Consider the following 22,921-nt stretch of genomic DNA (forward strand, 5'->3'; position numbering starts at 1 on the left):
CGCACCCACGACTCGATTTTTCCAAAATGCTCGACCGGACCCGCCCCGCGGCGGGTCAAACGGGGCAGGCCCCGTGGCTGGTCAAACGGGGCATGGCCCGCGGCGGGTCAAACGGGGGCAGGGCCCGCGGCAGGTCAAACGGGCAGGGCCCGCGGACTATGATTCAAATTCCTAGGCCTACTTTCAAGGTACTATTATTCATATTTACCATCACTAAAATGACATTTTCAAAAATATTTTTTTCATTAACTGGGCAAAGACTCTTTCACCATTGTTTTCTAGATATATATAATAAATAATTATTTAATTAAATAAAATTTAAAAATATTAAAAAATATTTTTGTTTTATGTTTTCGAATTATACTTTTTCAAATTCGAACTTTTCTATAATTTTTTTCTTTTTGAAATTTTTTTTTCAAAATTTCTTTTTGAAAAATGAAAATCATATTTGAAACTACTTTTTTAAAAAAAATTAAGTTTTTATTAGAATCCAAAATACCACATTCATAATACCACTTTTCATGTTTACAGTAACTATTTTTACCCTCTCTAGAGAAAAATACATTTATAAAAATATGGTTAACTAATCTTGACTTAGGGTTTAGAGTTGAGGGGTGGGTACAGTTTTTGGAATTAGAAATTTAGGATTCTAATAAACATATAAATAAATGCTTAAAAATTTATAAAAAAAAATTAAAATAGTTTCAAAAATAATTTTCGATTTTCAAAAAGAAATTTTGAAAAAAAATTCAAAAAAAATTTATAAAAAAGTTTGAATTTGAAAAAGTAATATTTGAAAACATAAATTGTTTTTATTATTATTTTTATGTATTTAAATAATTATTTATTTTATATATATAGAAAACAATGGTATAAAAATCTTTTGCATTTTAATGAAGAATGTATTTTTGAAAATGTCTTTTTAGCGGTGGTAAACATGGATAATGGTACCAAGAAAGTGGTAAAAATGAAAACTCCTCAAAAGAAAAAGAAATCTTTAATTTTACAAATCTCTTTTTGACGTATTTCACAATCTAAAAGTAAGTGATTCTCCCGTACTCATGCACATGTAAAAATAGTTTAAAAATAAAATGTTATAATAATTGATTAATATTTAAATTTAAAATTTTATAATCTATGGGGAAATTACTACAAATATCACATTCATAGTATCAATATTCATGTTTACACTAACCACTTTTACCTCACTTTTAATAAAGAGTAAAATACGTTTATACTCCTAGGGTTAACTAATGTAGACTTAGGGTTTAGAGTTGAGTGGGTGTGGTATGATTTTTGGGAAATTGCCACAAATAACACATTCATAGTACCACTTTTCATATTTACACTAACCACTTTTACCCTCATTTTTAATGAAGAGTAAAAGACATTTATACATCTAGGGTTAACTAATCTAGACTTAGGGTTCAGAGTAGAGGAGTGGAGTAGGGTTTTTGGAATGTGAAATTTAGGATTCTAATAAATATATAAATAAATATAAAAAAAATTTAAAAATAGTTTCAACAGAATTTTTGATTTTCAAAAAGAAATTTTGAAAAAAAAATAAAAAAAAATCGAAAAAAAATATTTATAAAAAAGTTCGAATTTGAAAAAGTATAATTCGAAAACATTAAAAAGAAGTTAATTTTTTAATTATTTATTTAAATAATGATTTATTATATATATAGATAACAAGGGTATAAGAGTTTTTTGCCGCTTAATGAAGAATGTATTTTTGAAAATGTCTTTTTAGTGGTGGTAAAGATGAAAAGTTGTACCATGAAAATGGTAAACATAAAATTTCGCTATGATTTTTGGAATATGAAATTTAGGATTCTAATAATTATATAAATAAATACTTGAAAAAATATAATTTTTTTAGAAAATCGTTTCAAACATAATTTTCGATATTCAAAAAGAATTTTGAAAAAAACATAAATTCGAAAAAAATCAAAATTCAAAAAAGAATTATAAAACAGTTCGAATTTGAAAAAGTATAATTCGAAAACATAAAAAAATATTTTTTTTCAATTTTTTTATTTTATTTTTTTAAATATTTTTTTATTATATATATAGAGAACAATGATATAAAAGTCTTTTGCCACTTAATGAATAAGCTATTTTTGAAAATGTCTATTTTTTGGTTGTAAGGATGAATAATGTTACCATGAAAATGGTAAACATAAAATTCTCTCTAATCTATATGTATTACTTATATAATAATAATATATTTTTGATTAGACATATAATTTTATATATGTGGTATGAGATATCTAGTCAGTTTAATTATCATTTGATTATATTAGATTGCATCTATTTCTTTTGAATTCTACCATAATAGTAACAAACATATAAATTTTGATTAATTACGTTATTTTACATTTAGGTTGGTTGTTCTCTTAATATATAAATATATTTTTGTAATATTTAATATAACCTAATATTTTGTATTGAATATTAAATACACAAAATAAACTAAAGTGTTGTTGATTAAAATTTACCTAAAGGAATATAAAGATACTATTTTGAATGCAATGCATATATATTTTGCAAAAGAAATAAATTGTAAATATTAGATAATATTTTATTTTAATTTTAATTTGTTATGAGGTATTCCATAATTTATATGTATAAAAATAAATAATATATTACTATAAAATAATATATTTTTATTTTATTGTTTTTATTAATATCAAGATTTTTTTTTTATTTTACTTTTTATGAATTCACATTATATAAAAAAATATTATAAAATTCCGATTATAAATTTTTAAAATTTTTCCTTTTTATTATATACGTTACTCTGGAAAAAAAATTAAATTTAAATCTAATTAACAAAAAACTACCAAATCAAAAGCAAAATAAATTTAATAATGGTAATTAAATGTAAAATTTTTAATTTATTAAGGGTATGTACATAATTAACCTTCGTAAAAATTAACTTGAGGGCGACACGTAAGAAACTGAATTTTCAAATAATATTATAGAGATTTTCTTTTTATGAAATCACATTATATAAAAATATTATTAAATTCCAGTTATAAAAATTGTAAAATTTTCCTTTTTATTATATACATTTTTTTATAACATGTTATCTTTATTATTTTCAAAAGAGGATTAAGAGAGTACATAAATCCAAACATACAACAAATACATTTTTAAGTAAAACATGATAATAAAAAAGTAATAATACAATGCTTTCTAACCGATTCACTAACTTTATCTATTTTTGTTCTCGATCTTATATGATTTTGTGTTTGTGATCCAACACTTTTACCACTTAACAGATCAGTGGATGCGATACATCTGTTACATGGCTGCCCATTCCATACACTCCCCGCTCCAGGAGATAATGTGATTTGTTGTAGTCCTATCCACATCATAAATAATCCCTCATACTGACAATGACAAGCACTTAACTCCATCGTCTCCCACTCCATGTCTTCACATAAACGTGCCCTATTTCCTCTTGATGTCAAATAGAGATGAAATGCATCTCTTTGAATTAATGGAGTCACCATCGTCCATATCAGAATGTCAAAATAAAATGACCTACACAATCTTCTCCATGGCCATGGTGGTTTAAGATTCCTTTTTTTGTTCCATAGAACTAGTAATCCTTCCAAAGAATTTTCTGGATGGATTAAACCACCATGTCTAACAAGCCATGGAAATACACCGACAATACAAAACCACCATGGTTTGATTGCTGGGAGATTGCACTCAACAATAATGGAGATAATAGACTCACCTATTAGCGAGAAAAAGGTGTGAAGAGGAGAGTCTTATAAAGGTATTTTTTATAAATACTTTTTAAAAAAGGTGTGAATCAATTGATACAAAAATATACTAATATTCAAAAATTGATTTTTACTAAAATATTTTTCAATAACCATTAAAAAATTGTTTTAAATATATATAAGAAAAATACAATACAAAGCCCAATTTCAAACACCAACTTAAATTATGGTTTTTAAATTTCACATTAAGTTTTAGAGATATAATATATATGATTATTTATATGATGGTATGTATAAAATACTATTAATTATATGATTACTTATATGATGATACATATAAAATACATTAATTAAATGATGACACATACATGATATATAATAGTGACATGAAAAATAAATAGCAACATATTTTTGAAAAAAAATAATGTATGGAATATTATATTATACTGATAAGAAAAGCAAAATAAACATTTAATAGAAATATATAAAACTTTCTATTTACAACAAATATATATTTATATAAAAGATAAAGAAAACACTCGTGCGGTTGCACATGTCAATATCTAGTTTTTATTAACACACATGTTACAATTATATCAATTGAAATATTTGAAGTTTGTTTTGCTTATAACTTTGTTAACTCAAAAATTATATATTTAATAGAAATTTAATTATTTATAAAAAAATAAGATTACTTTTACAATTTTATTTTATTTTGTATTTTAAGAAATTAAAATTACTTATTTTATAATTTGTTTTCTTTAAAATTTTTCATTAAACAATTTCTTTGTATTTGTAAGGATTCTATATTTCGTTTTTATTTGAGTTTTTTAAACAACTAAGTTCTTTTTAATAGAAAGTTTTATGTTTAATTAGTTATATATATTTTTTTCTTATACATACAAACACATATTCATCATATTCACACATACTCATGTGCGACAACAACATCATAATTTACAAAAACTATGACAGAATCATAAGATGTAGTAAGGGTTGTAAAATTGAGTTGTATCAATAAATTAAAAAAGTATATCTAGGTAATATTTTTTCTGGTAAACACTATTGTTTTGTTGTAAAAATAATACGAGAAACCTTAAACCAAAATATAGATGTGAAATATTTGTAGTTATTTTTGGTTTATAATGTTTTAACATACAATTATCTATTAAAAAGGAAGATTAGTTATTTATAAGAAAATAATAGGAGTATTTTTACGATTTTCTTTTGATTAGGTTTAAAAAAGGAATATTACATATTTTATGATTAGTTTTCTTTATGACTTTTTAAAATAATTTCTTGTGCTTGTAGGATTTTATAATTCATTTTTGTTTAAGATTGTTTTTTAAAAAGTTACTATTTTTATTTTATAATATTATATAATTTTTAAAGGAAAACTACTTTCAGCTTCTTACAATGATTTTTTTGTGTAGGATTTAAAAAAATTAAAATTACTATCATATATTTTTGAGTAAGATAATTGTATATTTATGATATAAAAAAAACTAAACACATGTCACGATCATGTTAGTTAGAAAATTTTTAAGTGATTATGTGATAATAATTTTCTTTTTCTGAAATCCTAATAAAATAGATTGGTAAAATTATTATTTTTTCCTTTTTAAACCCTAACCAAAAGAGAATTTGATTATTATTTTTTCTTTCTTTTTTAAATCCTGATCAAGGAAAATTGTAAAATTTTATTTAATAGTAATTTTTCTTTTTAGTAATTTTATGCTAAACATGATACTAAAACCTATTTAATTGACAAAGACAAATTGTAAAAATAGTGGTGATATTAAAAAACGAATTGTAAAAATATCTATTTTTAAAAAATTATTTAACATTAACTGGAAATAATTATTGGATAGTAATCTTTTTTAAAAAAAAATTATAAACAAGATATAATTGTAAAAGATTGTGTTATAGTAATTTAATTTTCTAAAATCCTAAAAGAAACCGTTAAAAAAATTTTCTGTAATAATATTTTTTTTTTCTAAATCTCTTTTAAATCTTAAAAAAAAGTTTGTATTATATTTTTGACACTTGTCATAATTTTTAAAATTTTACTGACACAAGTCGTGATAATGTTAATTAACAACTTTGAACAACTAAATTTTATATAATAAGATAAGATATATGTGCATATTATAGAAAAAGATTGAAAAAAAATATGAATCTCTTAATATAAAATTATCATTTACTTTTTACAACAACAAAATATCTTTTCTAAACAAGTAAAGAGTAAATACCAAACCAAATAGCTAAAAAAAATCATTTTTGTTATTTGTTTTGTATTTGCAAGTATCTAAACTCTGGTACTTGATATTCCGTTCAACAACAATGAGTACTTGAAAACTTAAGTCGGATATGAAACAAAAATAACAGTCTGGTAATGAGTATTTGAGGAAAACAGTCAATTCATACCCAACATTTCGCAATATGTTGAATTCGTACCCGACTTATACCACTGTGCGAAAATATACCGAACTGATCCGATATTTTTTATATATGTTCTTAGAAATTTTATATTGAACACATTGCGATATGTGCCCGGGTACGAAATGACTGTTTTTCCGGAATATTTGTGCCCGGGTTCATAAATATTTTTATTTTATTTTTTCAGATGCAGCTATTTTTAGAGATGTATTGTGTATTTCGTTTGTTTTTAACTTTTTATAATTAAAACTACAAAATATTGTGTTACTGTTTTACAAATAAGGGCAGTAGCAATGTGGATATTTACAGATGCGTGGTACTACTACAGCTATCACGAGTCGCTTTCGAAGGCCTCTCTCTTCAAACCAGTGGCTACTTACTCATCACTGTACGGCTTCAATCATTATATCTTCCTCCTCACCTCTCTCATTATCAAACCAAACCTAAACAACTTTCTTTGTGAGTTCAAAGAAAGCATGACCATCAGCGATCAGTTTCCTTGTGGGTTAAGAGTCCTTGTCGTAGACGACGACGCTTCCTGTCTGATAATCCTCGAGAAAATGCTTCTCCGCCTCATGTACCAAGGTAACGGACCTAACGGTCCCTCCCTCTCTTCAAAATCTTCTCTAAAGTTCCTTCCTTTTTGCAGTTACCATCTGCTCCCAAGCCGACGTCGCTTTAACCCTCTTGAGAGAAAGAAAAGGCTGTTTCGATCTGGTCTTGAGCGATGTTCATATGCCTGGTATGAACGGCTACAAACTCCTCCAGCAAGTCGGTCTCGAGATGGATCTTCCTGTCATCAGTAAGTAAGAAAGAAAGAGTCTCGTCTCTCTCTCACTCTCAAAGGTTTTGACCTTTTTTTTTCTTTCTGTTCTCTGTTTCCTTACAGTTTGCTCTGTTTTTTTTTTGTCTTTTATCTTAGTGATGTCTGTTGATGGAAGAACAGCGACAGTCATGACGGGAATCAACCAGGGAGCTTGTGATTATCTTATTAAGCCGATTCGTCCTGAAGAGCTCAAGAACATATGGCAACACGTGGTTCGCAGGAAGTGCACAATCAACAAGAACAGTATCAGCAGCAGCAGCAGCTTGGAGAGTCTTTTCTCTGTTAGTGGAGTCTCAGAGGGGAGTTTGAAACGTAGGAAGAACAAGAGAAGGGTCGATAGTGAAGAAGACGATCTTCTTGATCCTGGAAACAGTTCCAAGAAGTCGCGTGTTGTTTGGTCAATGGAATTACATCAACAATTCGTCAAGGCTATAAACCATCTTGGAATTGAGAGTAGGACCTTTTGACCAATGTTCACTGTTTGTTGCTTGTCAGGTGTGTGTTCCTGACCACAGTTCTCCTTTTTGTTTCAGAAGCTGTACCAAAGCGGATTCTTGAGTTGATGAATGTGCCTAGCTTAAGCAGAGAAAACGTCGCTAGTCATTTACAGGTTTGGTTGTTTTGTTTGCTTTTCAATCTAGCTTTAAGGTTTCTTGTTTATTTCTGGATGTGTATTAGAATTAGAAAAAAGTAATTTTATTAAAATAAGGATATTTTCTTAAAAGGAAAACAAAATCGGATTTTGAAACTATTATAAATATAGGTGTAAGATATTGTAAATTTACTCATTTACATAGTCAATATACAAAACTCTAAAATGTATTTGCCTCAATTCGTTTTGCTCTCTTAAGTTTATTTGCTTTCTTCAAAATAAGATATTATAAATTTATTCATTCACATAATCAATATACAAAACCTAAAAAATATTTGTCTCAATTCTTTTTGCTTGCTTTCTTCAAAATTAGTTTGTGTTTGTTCACAACATTTCTTGATTAATTGCAGAAGTACCGATTGTATTTGAAAAGATTAAGTGGTGCAGCTTCTCAGAGTAGGGACGCTGAGTCTATGGAAAGATATGAAAACATTCAAGCTATGGTTTCCTCTGGACAGATACATCCGCAGGCATTAGCTGCCTTGTATGGTCGACCAATAGACAATCATATGTCTGGTGGTTTTGGAGTTTGGATACCTACTGACAATCATTTTGGTGGATCTAATGTATCATCAGCTTCTAACCGGTGTTTTGGGGCTTTGGACAGTCCTTCATCTGTTGCTGCTTCGATGTCTGTTCATGGTTTATCTTCCTCTGGAAATGTAAGACAGCAAGCTGATGGTTTCAGCAACAGCACAGACTACAGAATCAGACAAGGGAATGGGTCAGGCATCAGTGAAGAATCTTGGATCTTGGGAAGACCTTTAAGACAGCGAAAGGCTTAAGAGGAGTAGACAAGCATTGGTTATGTATCTGTTTCCTTCAAATCTTTAGAATGGATTGAAGTTTTAAGGAAACTTGTATGTCTGCAAAATGTTAGGGGTAAGTGTAAGAAGATGATGAAGAGTTTAGGACAAAGTCCTGTGTTTGTATTGCTAATACAAGTAGAGTTACGTTTTAATGTGGAGGCTTGAGACTGTCTATGAATGAAGATGGATGAGTATTTACAACTCTATACCGTTATAGACAGAATCCATGTAATGATAAAGAGAAAATCCAGTGACTATGACACAGTGAAGTGATATAATATGCAAAGATATTCATTCCGTGGGAATAGAAGGAGACATGAAATATGGAAATGATATTTAACAAATACATATCTATCTATATATATAAAAATATGTTCGTCTCACTCCTGCTTTGCCACGTGGAAAGTCGATGCCTGACAGACCGACACGTGTCCCAGCTGTATTAAACGCAGCATTTCATTTAATCTGAGAATTTGTTGGGCTTTTATCGCTAGGGGAATATCTATAGTGTTTTGGGCTACTACTTTCTGATTATGTATGCGGTCCGTCGGCCCAACCTCGATAACCCTAAATCTAATGAAGCAAAGAAACGTAGGTCGTCTCTCTCCTTTTTTCTGCGGAGCTTGGAAACGTCTGAGCTTCTTCCAAATCTCTGAAACGTAGGTAGTCTCTCTCCTTCTCATTTAACATATTTATAATACTTATGTTTTTTAATGCCACTATAAAAAAAGTATTTTATTTATTAACTCCATTAAAAATATTAACCGTTAGCTATTAAACTAAATTATTTTAACAAAACAATTAAACAACCTGAAAGCTCACGGAGTTATTATAATATATATTAGCCGACCATTTTTTTCTAATTGAAACTGTACTCACACATAAAAAACTATACCAATATTATATAATATTCAACTTTTTTCAGATTAGATGTCGTTCTAATTTTTTCACACTAATTAAGAAAAATGTTAAATGTTCCGTTTACCCCTATTTAGTTATTTAAAACTTATTGATTCTTTTCTACTATTATGTAAGAATTAAACAAAATTAGCACATATTAATTCAAAAGCATACAACCTCACTCATACCACATTTAATTTTTCATGCGGTTGACCTGTGGTAATCATTTCCTCGCACAGATCATTTTGTAAAGCAAACAACACTAACATATATTAGTTCCAAAGCAAATCTAAGATACTACCAATAAGAGCTAAAACGTATTTTCTCCATGCCCAAACATCTTAACAACCATAAACATTATTATACATTTTTTCAAATCCTAACATAAAACACATGCAAAGAAAATATACAATAATATAGACATATACATACGGATCCTAGTATTAGTATATTAAAATGGAACGTAACACATGTTTTAAAGGTCGAAATATGGGAATAAAAATCAAATTTTGAAAATGTTAAAAGAAAAAAAGATAACAGAAATGACAAATGTATGACTAGGAAACCACCGAGCTGTGACTTAGTAACAAAATTTTTAATATAGAAAAAAAAAATAGTTGGAGCTAGCTGTGGATAATAAGAGAGTGACTCGAGTGAATGGTTTTCGCATTAAAACAAGATCTCTAATATGGGCTATACAATATATGTATATAGGTTCTTGGCTACACAAATATATGTTTGATGCAGTTTCTAATTAAGATATTGATACTGTGAACACTTATGCATTTTCGAAGCTTACATGGATGGATGGCAAAAGAATGTTTACAGATGTTAAGACCACGATTAACTCTAGGTTTTTAGAGTAAAGTTTTTAGCAGAAATTAAGAAACTGTTTCTTAACTTTTAATTAAAAAAATTAAGAACCGGTTCTTAAAATCTTCTTAACTTTTAACTAAAAAAACTAAGAACCAGTTCTTAAAATCTTTATTTAAGAATCAATTTTTAATTTTTTTTAATTAAAAATTAAGAAACAGTTTTTTAACTTTCACTAAGAACCACATCTTAAGAACATCTGGTTAATGATGCTCTAAGTTTGTCTTTGTACTAAAGAGAGTTAAAGCATTGCGAGGACGAGTTAGTCATAACATAGACAACAAAGTCAAGATTGATTAAGCAAAAGTAGCAAAGAAACAAAAACAAATTCAATTTTGTCTGAATCAATACAATGACCACTTTACCCCTTTCTTTCTTGCTGTGTCATATTTTAGGGGCAGAAATAATATCAACTATCAATATGTTCAAGAAATCAATCGGTAATGATAGCCTTTTTGATTAAGCAAAAAGAAACAAAAACAAATTCAATATTTATTGAATTTCTATACTGACTTTTTAAAATCGTTTGAAAAATCGTTTCGATTAGCATCTGCATAAACCGGTTTTTAGAACACTGAATAATATACATACTATGCAACTGCAAACATGCAAACGCAGACCATCAACTCTTATTTAGAAACGCAGGCTTCTGTGGCAATAAGCTTTTTATTTTATTTTTGGGGTTTTCTTGTCGCAATAAGTTTTCCTTTCCCCGTGATAACAGCCACATTAAATGCAACAAACAAGTCTCAAATTTAAAACATTAAACGCAACATCAGTTGTTTGCTACGATTAATGTTGCACCACTTTAGCCAAACAGAAAGCAGCTGCTGAAGCTATCGCTCCTATAAAAGTGGTTTCAAACGCACTCCTAAAGGGTCTGCTGCCGGTGAAATGCCCTTTTGCATAGCCAAATATGAAGAGAGCGATCAGAGTTATAGCCGCAGACGCCACTACCGCATTTAAGGCTTGTGGTATGAACATGTAGGGAAATAGCGGTACTAAACCGCCAAGAACATAAGCGATTGCAATCGTGAACGCGCTTTGTAACGCTCTCTTTGGATCTGGCTTCTCTAATCCCAGCTCAAACCTGCGTGAAACAACAAGTTAACGTCATAATTCAACGAATAAAGTCTCACCTCTATTAAAAATGTATATGTGTGTGTTCGAATGTCAATATATATTAATAGCTAAGAACGTTAAATTTCAACTATATGTCAAAACCATACCAAACTAGTTAATACTCCATTTCTGTGTTCATAATATAATTTGTTTTACCTAAAATTAAAAAGATTAAAAGATAACTTTCAAAAAATAATCATGTAATATATATATATAATCATGTAATATATATGTATATATATAATTGATAGTTCAACCAACCAATTATGAAAGCGCATTATATAATTTAACTTGTCATAAAATATTTAATAAATACAAAGGTTGTTTAGGGATATGAAAATAACTTATAAACAAAAGAAATTATTTTATAACAATTTATATTAGTAAAAGTTTATCACTTATATTGGGGGTTTTCTTTTTTGAAAACTGAACAAACATTTACATAGTTTTTTTAAAGATGGAATCTTACCCACACCTGGAAAGTATAAGCCCAGCTTTTTCAGAAAACTAAAAGCTTCCCTCGATTTTCTACTTAATAGTTTAATAATCCAATACAAACAAGGTAATTATTATTATAAAAACGAGTAACTAAAGTGATTTTGGACTAACCTCATCATAAAATCAAGCCATGCTTGAGGATTCTTACGAAGAGCATTAACAACAGGTGAATATTCATGTGGCTCTACTCCATACTGTGCCAGAATCTCTGCCACCTCAGCTGCCTCTGTTAAATCAGTATTGTAAATTGCGTTAAACCGGATAATTCATCCGTTGGACGGTTTAGATTGAGTTGAACAATGGTCTTACCAGTCTCAGGAACGGCCACGATCTCTTCTTGTTCTCGTTTCATCTCTCTCGCGTAATGATCCGCTTCACTCTTGGCCGCTAAGTACCTAAACGTGTAGTTCAAACTTTTTGTTAAAGTTACTCTTTGTAATTCAAACTTTTTAAGTTGTATCTCACACAATAGTTTTTTTTTTTTTGAGAACGATGTCAAACACAATAGTTGCATTTCGAATTTTACCAAATATATTATATTTTTCAAATCACATATAATTTATTAACTAGACCGCATGCTATAATTAACAAGTGATATATATAACATATGGTTACATGCATAAACATAAGTATAAATCATAAATGCATGTTGCATGAACATGAACATGAATGCAGGACTACGTTATTTGTAACTAAATCCAAACAAATTCTGAGCCGAACACTTGAATCCATACCCAAGCCCGGTTCTGGGCTAAGCATGATGAAAGATTTGCTTCAGACCCCAAAATTTTTTTTAATGCAAATAGGTCCTCAAATTTGTTAAAAAAAAAATTAGGCTTCCAAAATTATAAAAATACTTGAACGGATTCCGTAAAATATTTTCCGAATAATGGATATTATATGAACCCGAACCAAATCCGACCAGTATAAAATTTGAATATATGTTAAATCCGAAAATGGGACTATTTTTTCTCGATGATGGATTGATAAAAGTATATGACAACCATCAAGTTATCATATGTAACTAGTTTTTTCAAAGAATCATACGGTTCTGCCAACAGGATACATTTTTTACAAAGCAGGATTCATTTTCTTATAATTATGTGACTAGTAGGATTCAAACATCATTGCATGTAGGATTCGTTTTCTCAATAACATGTGTGGTCAAATAAACCCAATTTTAGTCATTACTTCGTAATTTCGTAGGCAATGTTACGATAGTTTATTTAAGCCGAATAAATATAAATGTAATTAGATCAAAACTTAACTAACCCGCCGAGTCCCATGGAGATAGCACCGGCTGCGACTTCAGCGATACCAGCGGTGAGTACGATGGAAGAAGAGGCATTAGCACCGGAGAGTCCGGCGGCGAGTGCAAAAGGAACGGTTAAACCATCGGAGACGCCGATGATGATGTCACGGACGACTTCTCCGGCGGTGAAGTGTTTCTCGGTGTGATGATCGAGAAGTGATTGCTTCTCAGGCTCTATAGAGATCCTCGTGATCATATCTTCGTCCGTAGCCATTGGAAGATCGAATCTTTTTTTTCTTTCTGAAGTGTTGAAGTGTGCAAACATGATAAATGTTTCTGTGTATATATACGCGAAGAACGAGAGGAATATCAAACAGTTTTTTTTTTAATTTTCTTTTTTTTGTCACCTATTTATACAGACTCATATGGACCATGTGGCCCACACCGGTAGATCTTGATCCATGTGAACGACAAAAGACGACTGCTTCCTAACACTACGTGCTAAGCGATCCGCCATTGAATTTTGCGTCCTTCGTACATAGATGATTTCTGATCGTATGAAACTTCCTTTCAGGATTCTAATATCTTCCAAATAACTTGCAAATGCTGGTCATTCTTCTGGTTCCGAAACCATCTTCACCAATTGAGAACAATATGTTGCAAACGTAACCTGAAATTGACGTAAGTTCTTCATATATTCCATTGCCCATATTAATGCTTCTATCTCCGCATGCAGAGGAGTTAAACAAGCTCGGACATTCCTTGCCCCCAACAGGGCATCAAAACCTTCTAAAGTACTACACCAGCCTTGTCCAGAAAAATATCATTCTCCTTCCAGGAACCATCTGTGAAACACCATCTTCCTGCGATAAATGAGATAGTCGTAACCTCAACCGATGATACTAACCTGTTTTCATTCAATACTTGTGCCGCATCCCAAAGTGTTGACTCTGTTTCTGCCAATTTGAGTGTATCCCTAGATCCATGTCCAATTACTAAAAACTTTATTATTCTTTCCTTTCCAAATATACCAAAGAATCCACGTAAACTGATGATCATCCATCTGTGGTGTAACTCTCCAGAAAAGATGATCCATATTTGTGAAGAGAGAGTATGTTGGGAAAGTAGATGGGTTTGATAGTATCTTGGATAGAGCCCATACCTGAAGTGCTTAAGGACATTCAAAAAACACATGGTTAATCGATTCTTCCTCCGCTCCACATCGTGCACAACATATATCCCCTTGTATTCCTCTCGCTTTCAGATTTCTCTTGACTGCTATACATCCTGTTAACAATTGCCAAAAAAAATATTTCAATTTAGGAGGACACCGTATTTTCCAACAGTAAGACTTCAATGCATCAATTGTAGGTCCAAACATTAAAGGTGGGTTTTCCCTGTCTGGGTAAACTCGTTCTATCTGATATCCTGATTTAACCGTATACTTCCCATTCTTTGTAAAATGCCATCCATCCCTATCCAACATCTGAGTTCTACTCAATGGTATACTCTCTATAATTTTCACATCCTGGTGATCCATCAAAGTCCGGAGTACCTGCGATTTCCAAGTTCGCGAAGTAGAATCGATAAGAGAATCCATTGTAAAGTCTGGATCGAAAATGTGTTGATTTTTATTTGCTGGTCTCGGGCGAGTGGTTGGAAGCCATGGATCATTCCATACAGAGATAGATGATCATGATCCCACCTTTTTAATTAGTCCTTTGCTTACCAGAGATCTAGCAGAAACTATGCTCCACCAACTATATGACGGAGAATATGAACGAATCGGTTCTAGGGGTGAAGCATTCATGTAATACCGACCTTTGAAAACTCGAGAAAATAAAGTATTTGGCTTCTCAATCAGACGCCATAACTGTTTACCAAGCATCGCTGTATTGAAATCAGTGATGTCCTTAAATCCTAAACATCCATCCTCCTTGTTAACACATACTTTGTCCCATGATTTCCAGTGCATACCTCTCGTACTGCCCTCTGGGCTCCACCAGAATTGTGCGACTGCAGACGTCAATTTTTTGGTTGTTGCCTTAGGTAGTCGATAGCAAGACATCACATGATTTGACAATGCTGTAACCACCGATTTTATAATCACTTCCTTTCCTCCTTTTGTAAAGAATTTAAATGTCCATCCATTACCCCTATTATTTAACCGGTCCTGCACAAAACTAAAAACCTGTATCTTGGAATCCCCCAGATTTTCTGGAAGGCCTAGATAAGACCCCATACCTCCAAGATTCTGGATGCCCAATATATCTCGTAGTTCCTGTCTAGCCGATTCCTCAATTTTGTGCCCAAATTGAATTGAAAACTTATCAAAATTTATAAGTTGGCCAGATACTACCTCATACTCCTTTAAAATTCTGAGAAGAGTAAGACACTCTTCTTTTTGATTTATTTCAGTTTAATCTACTTTCATTTTTTTTTAATTATATATTTCTTACCACTTTTATAAGAAAGCTAGTATTAAAGATAAAATATAATAACTCTCTACAGATAGTTACCCCATAAGATTATAATATACTTCGTTTGCTCTAAAATATATGATGTTTAGACATATGCACAACTATTAAAAAATTACTTTTGTCAAAAAATGTTATTTTTTGTCTAAAAATTATCAATTATATAAATTAAAAATTATTTATCCAATTACAAAATACTATTGGTTATAACATTTTAAATAAAATGAAAGTTACCTAGAAAAATGATAATATATTATATATAAAAACATCAAATTTTTTTTTAAAACATCATACATTACGAAACAGGGGAGTATTTTTTATATCTTATCTTAAGTCTGCCACATGTATACACCAAGACTACACAAATTTATCTTAATTCTTACCTTATGGCTGTTTAAAGTTTGAGTACAATAAGTTTTAAATATGCTTAAAATATGTACCAAAAAGACATGTTCTCAAAAACTTACTAAGCTTTTATATAAAATACTTCTGTTTTGTTTTTATTTTATTTTAAAAAACACCAAATCGCATATTCACGCTTAAAAAAACAGAAAGCTAGCTTAATTATAATATAATGATAATTAATCACATTCCCATAAAATGGTTTGTGTGTAAATTATATGGAAAGGAATTAAAAATATAAATACATATCGGAAAATTGTCATTTAAATCACCACCTTTCAAATTTGGTTAAAAAAGATCATCAACTTTCTCGTGGACCATTATTTAAAGCATCAAATTATTCTGACTAGCCTTTTTAACCTCTAACATATTTTGACTAAGTCATTATTAAGACGCCGTTAAAATGGTTAACAAACTGAGTTAACGGGGTTAAGGAATTCATACGACATCGATTTGGAATTTTTTTAAAAAAAATTGTATTCAAGGAGAATCGAACCTGTGACCAAAGCTTCTCTTGTTACAAAGCTAAACCACGTATATAAATACTAATAGTTAATATTATTATAACTCCAAAACATCTTCTCCCAACCTGAATCCCTAATTCGTTACTGTTAGGTTTTAAGAAACAAGAATATGATGAATCCGGCGGTGATTGGTTGGTTTTGAATTCGGAAACCAAACCAGATTTTGTTTGCTTGTGACAAATTCAGCTTCTAAAGGATATAACTTTGTCGGAATTAGAAACTACAAATCGTGAATTTGAACCTAATCATCTTTTCTCATCCTAAATCCCTAATTCAATTCTGCATGTTTTTAGAAGAAACAATTTGGGGATTATTAGACTCATAAATGAATTAGGGGGATAGAAGATGATTTGGAGGTATAATAATATTAACTACTAGTATTCATATATGTTAATGAAATTGTAAGTAGTCTAGTGGTTTAGCTTTGTAACATGAGGAGCTTTGGTCACGGGTTCAATTCCTCTGAATACTTTTTTTTTTTAAATTCCAAAATGACGTCGTATGAATTTAACAGAGATTATAGACGGAGATTAACCCCGTTAACTCAATCTGTTAACCATTTTAACAACATCTTAAAAATGGCTTAGTCAAAATATGTTAGAGGTTAAAACGGCTAGTCAAGATAAGTTGATGTTTTAAATGATGGGACCGTATTATATAAACTACGAAGAACTAAATATTGTAAAGAATAAAAATGATAAGATTATACCAAAGATTAAGAAAAAGATGATTTAACTGCAGAAGCGAGATATTATCTCCTTCCTTAACTCAAAATACGTCCCGTAGTGCGACGGTTCGATAACGTAATGAGTCCCAAGATACAACAGCAAAAAATCTTCTGATTTGCGTCACTCTTTCAGAAGCCTGGCGAAACTAGTTTTGTGTATACTCTCAGACTCGAAAGAAAATTAAAGAGAAAGATAAAAAGAAATATGGAGGATTGTATATTTTGGTGTGTGTACCAGTAAACACAAGTGCTCCTTTTATAACTTCATAAGAATGAAACACGTTATGTAATTGAATGAGTCGACTAACGTATATAACCATAATAGCAATAAAGGAAATTGATTCCCATGACTACGATTCAAAAGACGTTAGTATATCAAGTCTTAAAGTTGCATTGACCACATCAAAGCCAACAATATACTTTAATTGAGTTTATATTTTATATTTAACCAAATATAAAAATATTTTACGAATAAGATTTAAAACAAATTAATTGACATTAAAGTCTAATCAACTTATTAAATCAAAATTCAAACCCAATTATCTAAAGTGAAATATTTGTTAAATTTTATATTTAGCCAAATAATAGTTTTACAAGCTTTTCTTATCATTCACTTTAAACATTCATTTCTCATTCAAAACAACACCGATTTTGACCAACAAATACACTAACTCATAGTGTTTACGGTGACGATTACATCGTGCCCAAATTCTGGTTCTTCCGACAGACGTCTCCGTCGAAAAACCCATCGAAAAAATGGTTTACACCACTTTGTCAAAAACGAGTTCCAACATTAAATGGTCCACGAGAAAGTTTATGTTTTTTTTCCAACCAAATTTGAAAGTTGGTGATTTAAATGATAAATTTTCCAAATATAGTTAAGTGTTTGACACAAAACTTTGGGATCCACCTATCTAACGATTAAGTTTGTGGGGATTATTAATCGGAGAAGGTCGATGTTGCCAGATTTTTGGTGAACGCGGGAAGGCGGTTCGACCGTTAGAAGAGAACTTAATATGCAACGGAAAACCAACACGAGCTAACACTATGAGTTAACTCCAACCACTAAAATCTTTTGACTTCATCTCCGAAAACTGTATTCACCGATTAGATCCTATGCGTTCCACACAAATTATATAAGACAAGGGGAAAAGGTTTTGAGGTTTGATCAGAACTCAGGTGAAAGTGCGCGTGTTTGCCACATGCTCGTCCACAACAAGAAACCACGTATGCCTTTTCTACGTGGAGTGGACACAGGAAACTTTCTGCGTAAAGTTACATGAGAAAGCTACAAGCCTACAAATCTTTACAGATTATAGTGTACAAGTCTGCAAAAGAATAACGGATGAGAAAATGTTATTTACATGAAGCCATATGCGACGCTCCAATTCACACACTTTAATGTATTTCTTGTTTACCTTTTCTGAGCAGAGTTGAGATTATTAGAAACATTCAAAGTCTCATGTGACATGAACCATATAAGAAGAGATTATCTAAATTTCTATGGTTTATAAAATCATTATCACCAGGTGATTTTCCGTGTTAATGCACGAATACAAACATTTATGTAATAATTGAATTATAACAACTGATAAAAAAATTCGTTTTATTTAAAAGTTTTAAGTTATTTTGTAATTTATATATATAATAAAAATATATTATGTATTATTATGTTTCCATCTTAATTAGATATGTGATATTTCACATACAATATTTTGTATTATTTCAAATATTTATTTTGATGTGTTGAATTAAATATATTATTTTAAATTCAACAATGATTTTTATTATATTAAAGTTGGATCTTTATTTTCTTAAATTCATGTAGTTCAGTTAATCCTCTTATATTTATAAATATATTTGTAGTTTTTTGTATAAGTTGGTATATATTGTTTTAGAAAAAATAGGAAACATAACTCTTAAATCAGAGTTGCATTGATAAACATAACTTGTAATATTTTGAAAATTCATACCACACCTTTTTTTTAACACTACTACACGCTAAAATACTAAATCATAGTAAATGGTTGATTCAACTGTTCATAATAAGAATGGTTGGTTATTCATATTTTAGTATATTAGATTTTGTTTCTGATCACAATTTTTGTTACAATTAAACTAAAATCAGAACATCTTGTTAAGTTAGATATTCTTTACTTTTAGCTTAGGATGATAAATATATATTGCAAGATTACGTATAGTTTAATATATGTCATTTTCGATACAATTAAAAATTAAAGTGTTACTAAATAATGTTTTTAAAACTCTAATTATTTAATCAAAAATATATTCATAATTAGAAATATTATTTATTTTGTTGCACCCTCAAATTTTAAATATTTATTTGCTTTTAAAATAATCATTTATGAAAATAATATATTAAATAATTATTTATGCTGTTTTAAATTATTTTCTTATCAATTATTTGATAAAAAAGATATTTATAATAAAAATACCTTCTTCTTTTAGAAAAGAATTTATCCTATTTTTAATTTTGTTTTGTGAAGTTATGTTTATGTATATATAGAATTAAATATTTTCAAAATTTATAGATTTTTTGATTCTTGTTGTTTTGGGAACATAAAGAATAATAAAACCAAAATTCGTTTTAATATAAAATTATATGTTTATATTTTACATATCTTTCTTTTTTATTATTTACTAGGTGATTTTCCCGTGCTCGTGCACGGATAAAAACATCTACAAAATAATAAAATCAATATAATTGATTAACTTTTTATTTCTATTTATTGATAATTTTAAATTGTCTTGTAGTTTATATATTATAAAAACAAATATAATATTGTTTTAAAATACATTATTTTGTTATCTTAACTAAATATATGATTTAGGGTATAATAATTTGGATCGGTTAAGTTATTTTGTGGTATAATGAGTTGTCCCTATTTTTCAAATTGAATTTTAATTATATTAAATTAGATTATTTATAATTTCATTTAGTTCAGTTTATTTTCTTAAATTTCTAAATTTGTATTTATAAATCGATATATCTTGTTTTGGCTTAAATTTATGAGAAAAAAGTTAAAGTGTTGATTAGAAGTTGTATAAGTGAATCAAATTTGCAATCTCTTAAAAACACATCGATCATTAAAGTTTTAGAACATAATATTAACCAAAAAGAACAATTGCTTGAGAATCTGTAATTAGGAAAAGAACAATTGTATGAAATTGTGAGAGAATTTGTTTAAAATAAGAAATTGAATAATTACCCAAAAAATCAAATATTATTTTAGCAAATTTATAATTAAGAAAAAATAATTTTCTTTAGTGTATTAAAGTAAATACTGATTTGTAACTAAATTGAATTTTTATGAAATTGAGATTTATATAAAATGAAATTCCTTATTTTTATATCACATGTTTTAAATATTAAAAATGACTATATTTTTAGTTTTAAGATATTACTTTTGATACTAAATTATTTTATGATATTGATATGATCTTATTTAAAAATATCGAGAACGAAAATATAAATAGATAATATTAGTAATGGCAATTAGTAAAATAGTTTATGACATTGAGTTTTATATAAAAGGAAATTCCTGATTGTCAAATTACATGTTTTAAATATGACAAATTGCTATGTATTTTTACCTTTAAGATATTGTCTTTTTCTACTAAATTTCTTTATGATATTGATATGATTATATATATATATACATATATATAATAAACAAAAATAAAAATATATAATATATATTTTTAAATATAAAGATATATATATTTTTTTATTTAAGAAAAAAATTATTAATAAAAGCTAAAATAGAAATTTTGATAATAGCAATAAAAAATAATATTAATTTATTTAGGTTGACAATGTAATTAACTATCATGAGAATTAACGTGAACGTGACACGTAATAAACAAACTTTTCAAATAATATTATAGAGATGTGCTTTAGTAAAAAAAAGAAAGTTAAATCAAAAACTTAAAAATACATAAATATGTTTTTAAATATTTATTTGGTTTTAAAATAATCATAATATATAATTATTTATGAAAATAATATAATAATAATAATTTATTATGTTTAAAATTATTTTCTTATTAATTATTTGATTAAAAGATATTTATAATAAAAATGTCTTCATCTTATAGAAAAGATATTATCTTATTTTTTCATTTGTTTTGTGAATTTATGTTTTATATATATTTATAAGTACATATTTTCAAAATTTATAGATATTTTTTATTCCTGGTTTTTTGGAAACATAAAGAATAATAAAACTAAAATTATTTTATATAAAAGTCTATGTTTATATTTTACAAATCTTTCCTTTTTATTATTTATGTGCTTTAGTAAAAAGAAAGTTAAATTAAAAAGTTAGTCACAATTTTATTAAGAAAAATAAAAAAAAATAAATAATTGTTATTAATTGCAATAATAATATTTTTAGTTCATTAAGGGTATGTATGAAATCAACCATTGTGAAAATTAACGTTAGCTGACGCGTAGAAAACTAACTTCAATTTAACCTATTAAAACTGAATTACCTTTTGAAGTTTTCTTTTGATTTTTATAGTATTTACATGAGCAATATTGCCTTTAAATTTTAATTAAACATAAATAATATTTTTATTTATTACCAAAATCCACGTTAGGTAAGTGTAAATTTTTTTACTTTAAACTATGTGTTTTGCCCGGGCATGTATGTATACTCTTCTTATGAATGCTTATAAGGGTATATCTTATTGATTAAAAAAAACTAGCATAAAAAATTATTATTTATGTTTAAAAATCAATTTAAAATTCAAATTGTTTACATATGATTGATTTTTATCAATCAATATATGTTTATTATTGTATTGAAGTTTTAAAAGCAATCACGTATTAAAAATAATTTAGAAAATATATTTACACTAAAAGGTTTTTGCTTGATTTGTGTTTAATTATAAATTTTTTTATATCTTAATTTTTTCAAAGTTAGGATAGAAAATTATTATTTTTAGATAATAACACAATATATATAAAAATTATCTTAATTTTTTCAAATAAGTTTTTTTTGTAAAATTTAGTATATTAAACTAAAATCAGCTATTTAATAGAACATATAAATCTGTAGTATGTATTATTCGTTTTTAATTATATAATAAATTATATATAAAAATTAATTAAAGGTAATAGTGATATTAACTGCTCTAGTTTTAACATGAGAGCTTGGATGCTAAAAATCACTTCTCAAATAATAATATAGATATAAATGTATCTCAAAACAATATTAGGTTATTTTACTTATGAATAATCATTTGACCTTATACAACAATAAATAAACCCATTTATGAATAAATCATTCGACCTTATTTAAGTTTTCTTGTGACCTTATTTAAGTTCATTTAGTTGAATACATACTATAAACATATTAAAGTATACGTAAGCAAGCCCTAGCACATCTATATATATACTATATATACAATAAATATCCTCCATACTATCATCTTCATTCAGCAGACCAAATGGTATCATACATGTCAAAATGTTTTAATTGAACATTGAGATGTATTATATTTTAAAAATATTAAGAACTTTTTATCATCTACTATATATTTATTTACACATGTAACTGAACTTTATATTGTGTTACCACCATGAAATGTTTCACATATATGTTATTTTAGAAAGTAATATCTTGATTTATATTTTCTCAAAAATAACATCTTG

The 22,921-nt window shown here is 28.1% G+C and overlaps 2 protein-coding genes across 3 annotated transcripts; one reads left to right on the top strand and one right to left on the bottom strand.

Annotated features, from left to right (window-relative positions):
* The first annotated feature begins 6,546 nt into the window (after positions 1–6,546).
* Positions 6,547–8,670, top strand: LOC106322664 (two-component response regulator ARR14). 2 transcript variants are annotated; one of them, XM_013760760.1, is made up of 5 exons: positions 6,547–6,764; positions 6,829–6,981; positions 7,102–7,458; positions 7,539–7,615; positions 8,008–8,670. In XM_013760760.1, exons 1-5 carry the CDS (start codon positions 6,656–6,658, stop codon positions 8,440–8,442), a joined length of 1,131 nt encoding a protein of 376 aa, XP_013616214.1. In that variant the 5' UTR covers positions 6,547–6,655; the 3' UTR covers positions 8,443–8,670. The 2 variants fall into 2 exon arrangements, with proteins under 2 accessions (XP_013616214.1, XP_013616215.1); XM_013760761.1 differs by having other exon boundaries at positions 7,542–7,615.
* Positions 8,671–10,927: 2,257 nt separating this feature from the next.
* Positions 10,928–13,399, bottom strand: LOC106326405 (vacuolar iron transporter 1). Its single transcript, XM_013764393.1, has 4 exons — positions 13,132–13,399; positions 12,169–12,254; positions 11,971–12,085; positions 10,928–11,329 (listed from the first exon to the last, which is right to left on the bottom strand). The coding sequence occupies exons 1-4, from the start codon at positions 13,383–13,385 to the stop codon at positions 11,032–11,034; spliced, it is 753 nt and encodes a 250-aa protein (XP_013619847.1). The 5' UTR covers positions 13,386–13,399; the 3' UTR covers positions 10,928–11,031.
* Between the last annotated feature and the right edge of the window lie 9,522 nt (positions 13,400–22,921).

This window comes from Brassica oleracea, chromosome C2 (assembly GCF_000695525.1).
Source record: "Brassica oleracea var. oleracea cultivar TO1000 chromosome C2, BOL, whole genome shotgun sequence".
Classification (NCBI taxonomy): domain Eukaryota; kingdom Viridiplantae; phylum Streptophyta; class Magnoliopsida; order Brassicales; family Brassicaceae; genus Brassica; species Brassica oleracea.